The sequence below is a fragment of the Arachis ipaensis genome, chromosome B10 (assembly GCF_000816755.2).
Source record: "Arachis ipaensis cultivar K30076 chromosome B10, Araip1.1, whole genome shotgun sequence".
NCBI lineage: Eukaryota > Viridiplantae > Streptophyta > Magnoliopsida > Fabales > Fabaceae > Arachis > Arachis ipaensis.
Window position 1 is genome coordinate 5543819 of NC_029794.2, and position 7636 is coordinate 5551454.

Genomic DNA, 7636 nt, shown 5'->3' on the forward strand with positions numbered 1-7636 from the left:
ATACATATATCACAACTGTCTCTACCACCATCATCTCTCATTACAGGATTTTAGAGAGGACCACTTGCTCTTTCATGCTCATAAATCAAATTAAACATGTTTTTCAATTACTCTTTTAAGTATAATTCACTTACTTTTTGTTAGGAAGAACACTATTAGGCCCAAGAGTTATATTATAATGAGTAGTATAAATGTAACACTTATCAATAGTCTTGTTAAGTAGAAAGGAAATTTCTTTGATAAAGAGTAAAGATTGTAACTAAAAATTTGTTATGAGAGGCTGTATTGGATGTAATGCATTTATTTTTAAATTCTTTTCTATTTTAAAAAGAACAATCTTCACTTTTCATTTGAATTACCCAAATAAAAATGGTAGAACACAAAATGTGATACTCACAAAGCTGTATAAACAAAAAGGGTCTACATTCATTATTATGCAACAACCAGATGGTATATATTTTTTCCTAGAGTATGTAAGATCTGATGGTATAAACTTATCAACATCATGATATATAGGTGGGACCTAAGTATAAACCCTATATGTGTCTGGGTTTGTATTAGCAACGGTAACACTCCTAATTTTAACAAAAACATTGTCACTTTCATCTCAGATCCAGCGCACATGCTATATTATCATGATTTATGATCAATTTCTTAAGAATTTGAACTTATAATAACTTTTTCTTTTTCCTTATCTTTGCTAGGAGACACAAAATGTAAATGCTAATGCTAGTAATATTAAGTCCAAACCTTATTGAATTCTCTAGGCCTTTCTTTCTCTCACTCATCTCAACCTTTTCCTAACTTTTATGTGAACAAACTTGAGGATGAATGAGGAAGGAACAAAGAATCTATAATAATATATATGTGTACATGTATCTGTGAATAGTTGTGTAACTGTGTCAACTTACAAGACCAGCAGAATCACTTTATCAGCACAGAAAGTGAACCTTCTCTTTTTCTTTTCCATCATTGCATTTACCATCTTTGAGACTTTTTGTCTCTAACTTCATTCTCCCATGCTGCCCTTGAATTCATCAATAGCAATGCACAGACACTAGAAGAACACAGTGCTGGTAAAAAAAGAAAATCTAAGAAGATGGAGTTTGATCTTGAAGACCCTTTATCCTGCTTCAAGGAACAACAAGCTTATACCATAACAGAACTCTTTGCTTCTGAATCTGATCACATGCCGGCCCCAAACTACTTGAATTCAACACATTTTCGCGCTTCCTTTCGTTGCGAAGCCATTTCTCTCATACTTCAGGTGGAAGTTATTTCCATATATAGTATTCTCACTACACTCTCTTCAATGTCACATTTGTCAAAGTTTGTTATGTTATTTCAGGTCCAGTTTTCATGCAATTTGGACCCTTATGTAGCTTATCTAGCTATAAATTACTTGCATCGCTTCATGTCGAGGCAAGAAATTCCGGTAAGAAAATATGTAATGATTTCACTTTAAGCTTGTAACAAGTGTACATTAATCCTCTGTGTTTTGCAGATGGAGAAGCCATGGTTACTGAAACTTGTTGTCATATCCTGCCTTTCTCTTGCTTCAAAGATGAAGAACACACCCTTATCAATTTCTGATATACAGGTAAAGCTTTGGATTCACGTAATTACAACGGTTAGCAGAAAAGAAATGTGTACAACAAAAGAGAATAACTTGAACATTCCATGCTCATAATGAAACAGATAGAAGGTTGCATCTTTGAGTCTCAAACTGTTCGGAAGATGGAGCTTCTTATTCTTGGCGCTCTGGAATGGCGTATGAGGTCAATTACACCTTTTCCTTTCTTGCATTTCTTCATCTCTTCAACAGAACTCAAAGATCCATCACTGAAGCAAGTGCTTAAAGAGCAAGCTACAAAGATAATCTTCAATGCTCACAATGGTACTCTTCGAGTATACAATTATATATTCAACTATGTAATGTAATCTAATGTTAATGTGCAATTTCAATGAAACTGTGACTTGCATTTATCTTATTATGTGGCTGCAGACATTAAGCTTTTAGAGTATAAACCTTCAACTATTGCAGCATCTGCTCTTATCTCTGCATCTCGCGAACTATGTCCGCAGCAATATACTATGCTGAGAGCTTCAATTGCAGCTTGTGAGAATCTAGATGAGGTGAGTTTGCATTCAATCAATGTCATTTGAAGAAAATATTTTATTCTTATTTGGCATTAGAACCAATATGTTGATGGTGGTTATTGTAGGATTCATTGACCAAGTGCATTGACCTGATGCAAGAGATGGTTATGTGGACGGAAGCGAACGAGTCAACCATCGATACAAGCTTTCTAAGCACTGAAACTCCGGTGAGCGTGCTGGAGAGAAGCATCAAGCGGCGGAGAATCTAATAAGCCTCCGCTGCCCAGACATGTTCCAGATTTCTATGGTTGTGAAGGAGCAAAGAAGCTGAGAGAAAAACCATCATTTGTGGTCCATATCAGTGTTTCAACTCAGACCAAAACTCAAGCCAGCAGAGAGGATGACAAGGCTTTGGACAATGGAGTGGATAGATCCATACTTTACTGGTTCCTATTCCATAGAATCAAAATTCAGAAATCATTAAAATAATTACCATATGGAGAGTAACTAGAGAAAAACCTGTAATGTAGTAGCAGTGTAGCACCATTGCAATGAAAGAGAACAAGACACTGGTATAGAGGGTAAATTTGAATCTGATTAGAAGTTTACCAAGTTGTCAAAGAACTTGACATCTTTTCTTGTATTACTTATATCTGTTAAACAGGTTAATTGAGAGATAATCAAGTAAAGTAAACACCTTACTTAAGATGCAGATCTATCAAACTTTTATTTGCACAACACTTGGCATCATCAATAACTTGATACCAAAAGAAGGAATTTCATTGCCGCTAAGTAATCCCAGCTAAGTTTCATTTAACAACATGATTCATTTTTATCCTAGTTGATGCACAAAGATGACACGTGTAAGTAGTTGACACAAAGATAAATTTGAACAGAACACGTTTGTGCAGAAGATGATGATGAGTTTCAACTGTCAACAATAGCTTGATAGCAAATATCAGCCGATAAACGGTTATTGTCCCAACCGAAAGTTCTACAATTTGCGGTCATTCATAAATATGGGGTGCACTTAAAAATCAACTAAAGCTTAATCCAACATCATTTTAATGGATATGAAAAATAAAAGAGCCAAGAAATAGGGGGAATAGGTAAAAAAAAAAAAGAAATTGTAACATGCAACACAAACTCATTATCTTTTCATTTTCTTCACATTGCATACAAGACAACTTCAATACGAATTTCGGTCGTTTTTCATCCTCTATTTTCTTTCATCTCACTAACAAATGTGTAAGTTCAGTAGGAAACATGACTTAGACCCCTTCGCTTGCCCTGCTCGAGAAATAGAACTAACTAATCCTATAGCAAGAGGTCGATAAACTTGAACAGCTTGGAATCACGCCCTTCTTTTCTTTGGGAGCATGAATGAGTTTAAACAATCTGTTTGACAAAGACATAACTAAATGATGTAACTCTTTCATATTAGAAACTCTAGTCCAGCTCTAAAGGGGTTGACAAAAATAAGACCCCAATAGTTAAGAATGGTAGATCCTCTGCACATTTGTAGACTGACATGTTTTCCACTTAGTCAAATAGCACTTTAGTCCTAGTGTGAACTGTCTTTGTCGCCGCCACGATTGCATTAATCTCTTGGCCAAGATTCAAGACTGATTCAGCTCTTCTCCATGCAACTTTCATCAGTTGGCATGATGGACACAACAGGAGGGGGATGCAACTCAAACAGTGCTTTACTCCCATCACTAAACCCACCTATGCATATCGTGTCACCCCGGCCATGCCAAGTGCCATCTTGAACGTTGTTTATCTCCAGTGTTCTAGACTCCTGTGCCATAAATGTACCAGTATTCAATACTATGTATGACAACAATTTACATGTGCCTCCATTTTGGTTAGGATCAAGATTTGTCTCATACAAGCAAAGTCAATCAAGACAACGGAGTTGAGGAGAGAAAGAATTCTGTATTTACCTGGCATAATGTACAACAAGGACAGATAAAATGGTAAGCGCAATCATCCACGGCACTATCACTACCCTGCAAAAGGCACCAACAAATAATACATCAGATATATGAATCTAGCCATATTATGTTGATGTTAGTAATAGTCAGCATATATTCAACAGAGGAAAATATATAAGCACACACAACAAAAACTAAGCGTTGTCCCACTATTAAAACAAAAGCACATAGATTGTTTTTATCCAACAAAAAAGAAAAAAGAAAAAAACTCAATATGCATTACAATGTTAGGATGCCAGATGACTAATTCAAACTATCATAACCCAACAGTTAGCATGCATGAAAAAAATGCAAAATAAAATTGGGCATCTACTCCATCATCAGTAACTCAAATGAATTGTACTTTTAGAAAGATTAACAAGGCAACACAAGCTCATTGATCAGATGCTAGAAAGTTGTTCACAGCATTGAACTAAAAGGCACAACCCTGCTAATGAGGGATAACCTACAGTTAAAAATGTAGCTAGATCGTATCAAGAAACTTACAACATCATATATGTCAGAATCTAATAAGCCATGTGACAAAAATATCCATAACTCCAGTAGACACAACCGTTATTCTAAAGTGAATGCAAAAATTAAGAGAGTTATATACCACCAGTCTGCTATCTGTAAAAAAGATTAAAACCATACAAGCTAGTCCCTACTCCATCTATGCAAATAACTATATGTACCTCACAATCAGCATTAAAGCTAGATTCATTATGGATATTTGAAGGTATAATAAAATGCAACATTTTCATGATTAGTATCAACCAATAATAATGAAACTTAAAATTTAGAGAGAAATCTCTATCAAAACCTACCAAAAAATAACTAACTATTAATAAATAATTACAGGCAAATATACCCACCTTGATGTTGAATTTCTTTCTAATACGTGTTCGATAGAATCCTAAAATTGCTCCAACAGAAATGGTGAAGGCAACAGCTAGGTAAACAAAGTAATGACGCCTTGTGGCAATAAAAGCAATGAAGTTAGCGAAGGCACCTAAAGCAAGAAGAAAATAAACTACAGCCTGCAATGGAAAAGAAAGAAGTTTAAATGTAAGAGCACTGTATCTATATTACTAAAGTTGAAAAGATGAAGACAGAAATTGGCAATCCTAAAAGCCAGTCCATTTCTGAAGGTTTTAACTCATGACCGGATCAATTATTTGAATTTCCAAGCTATCTAAATATACCTGAATATAGCATGCACCAAAGCCAGCTCGTTTCATGTTCTTCCCAAATCGGTAACAAGGACAGCTGAAACAGAATATTAGCTATTACTTATATGCATGCTGCATCAAACAAATATTTGCAAAATAAAGACAAACTTCTGACAGATACATTATCCTTGTTTATCTTTTGGCAATTTAGTGTTTGATTGACCAGAAAGGCATCCATAAGAAAACAAGTCAAACTGATTTCCCTTCATAAGTCATAATCCAACAGTAGTTCAGTACATCACAGTTACATAGAACAAATCTCAGTCTAAAAGAATCCCCTCACCCCACTTGAGAAAACATGGAAATTGATAATATTGGACTTCCATATGGAGTTCTGTGAATGGAATGGAATGGAACCCGAAGCACAAAAGTGCAACCTGAACTCACTTCTCACTAGCTTACAGTTAGAGCTAATAATTTCTGTTTCTCCTCAAACTGAAACCATAATCACAAAAGGGTTTTCCCTCCGTATATGAAGGATGAAGAAGCAAAAGACTTGAAAAATAAATAAATAAATAATCATCGGTCATTTCTATCAAAATCAGCTAAACTACTTACAAAACCAGACATATAAACACAATGAACGAAGCATGAACTATCTACCCAAAAAAATAAAAAGAAAAAACGAAGAGAAACTTACCATGCTGATTCAAGAGCTATGCGGCGGTCATCGAAGCAATCAAGGACTTCACCCTCCCACATCCTTAGAACCCCACCAAGATGTTGTTCCTCATCTTCTTCCCCATCATCAAGGTTTCTTCTCCCAAGCATCCCCCAGCTACCATTAGCACTTTGCAACGCCACGGTGGAGCAAAGCATGTCAAAATCCAAAACAGACATACCCTCCAAGAGCCTCTCCTTCTCATCTTCTTCACCACCGTTGATCCTTTCCCCCTCCATTGCTTCCTCAACCAACACCACCTTCTCCGAATCCACCATTTCCTGCTCGCTTTCGAAAACCCAGAAACAAAGCTTGCACCTTTCTCAACTTGCCTCAACAAAAATCTCTCCTTTTTAAATAAAATCTCGGCTTTTGAGGACACCCTTTGAGATTTTGCTTTATGGGGTATATAAATAAATGAACAAAGAAAAACTTTTAAACAGGTTTTGATAAAGATGGAGAGTAAAAAATGTTGTGTGTTGTGATTGCTGATTTGCTGTTGGGGGTTGGGAATGTGTTATGTTTTGTGTAGATGATGCAATGAATACAGAGTCATGTTTGTTTAGTTTAGATAACAATTACATAAAAAAAAAAAATTAAGTTGAATCATTAATTATTAATGATTAATTATGAATTATTATAAGAATAGAGATCCCTTTGTTGGCGGGTAATAATGGTGTGTGGGACCTGCAAACGTCCCATTTCGGATGGTATTGCTGTTCCCACGTGCTCCCTACAATTTAGCTAAGATTTATTGCCAATCCTCATCTTAATCCTAATTACTATCTGGATTTGCAGCAAGATTTACTGTAATAATCTACTAAGAACAGCTCAAACGTACTAATTGCTTCTATTCCCGGTAAGTTTGCTTTATTAACTTTTATTGGAAATAAAATGGTATTTTATTATTATTATTATTAAGTGAGTGTAGCATAATACAAAGCCAAAATTACTGTCAAATTGTCAAGTTGCGTCTTCTTGAATGGAAGTGGCATTAGAGATTGTGATTGGGTAAATGGAATACAAGTATACAACCATAAACAGGGAACTTACTTTAAAAAGTCCAAAGTTATGCATTTAAATTAAAAAGGCTAAAAGTTAATCAGAAAGCGATGCTAGTTGCTACTAATATAATATTCTATTCCGGCAACTATATTCTATGGTGTATTTGTTTGTTTGCTTATTAAAAGTTAAAAGTTAAAACTGAAGCTTCCGGATTAGAAGTTAATTTCAATTTCAAGGTAAAAGAATGTTTCCTCCGGAAGCAAGTTTGTAAGGTTTGATTAGAAGTTAATGCGTGGGAAACTCACTCTTCATACCCATCCATAGACCATAATTAAGGAAAGGAACAACTTGCCGTGAGGTACCACTAACCACTCTCCAACCATGCAAGCTACCTTGAGCTGTTTTTTGTTATTAAAAGATATTTTAGTAAGTAACCAACTTGAGTTGGTCAAGTGGTCAGTTCACTCGTCCGCTTAAGCAAATGTTAGGGGTTCGAATCCCGCCTTGTGCATGCAGTAACCCATTGGCCAATGGCAAACCTTTAAATGGAGCTCCGATCCGTGACGGATTAGTCCTTGACCTGTCCTGTCCTTGATCTGTCGGGATGAGGGTACCGAAGGCAACAAAATATATATATATATTTTAGTAAGTTATCAAAATAG

The 7636-nt window shown here is 35.6% G+C and overlaps 2 protein-coding genes across 2 annotated transcripts; one reads left to right on the forward strand and one right to left on the reverse strand.

Annotated features, from left to right (window-relative positions):
- Window positions 571-2927, forward strand: LOC107623381 (putative cyclin-D6-1). The gene is made up of 6 exons (XM_016325619.2): window positions 571-1267; window positions 1349-1435; window positions 1505-1600; window positions 1699-1897; window positions 2006-2136; window positions 2226-2927. The coding sequence occupies exons 1-6, from the start codon at window positions 1100-1102 to the stop codon at window positions 2367-2369; spliced, it is 825 nt and encodes a 274-aa protein (XP_016181105.1). The 5' UTR covers window positions 571-1099; the 3' UTR covers window positions 2370-2927.
- LOC107623382 (cell number regulator 5) lies at window positions 3238-6531 on the reverse strand. Its single transcript, XM_016325620.2, has 5 exons — window positions 5949-6531; window positions 5282-5345; window positions 4952-5116; window positions 4047-4112; window positions 3238-3901 (listed from the first exon to the last, which is right to left on the reverse strand). Exons 1-5 carry the CDS (start codon window positions 6245-6247, stop codon window positions 3731-3733), a joined length of 765 nt encoding a protein of 254 aa, XP_016181106.1. The 5' UTR covers window positions 6248-6531; the 3' UTR covers window positions 3238-3730.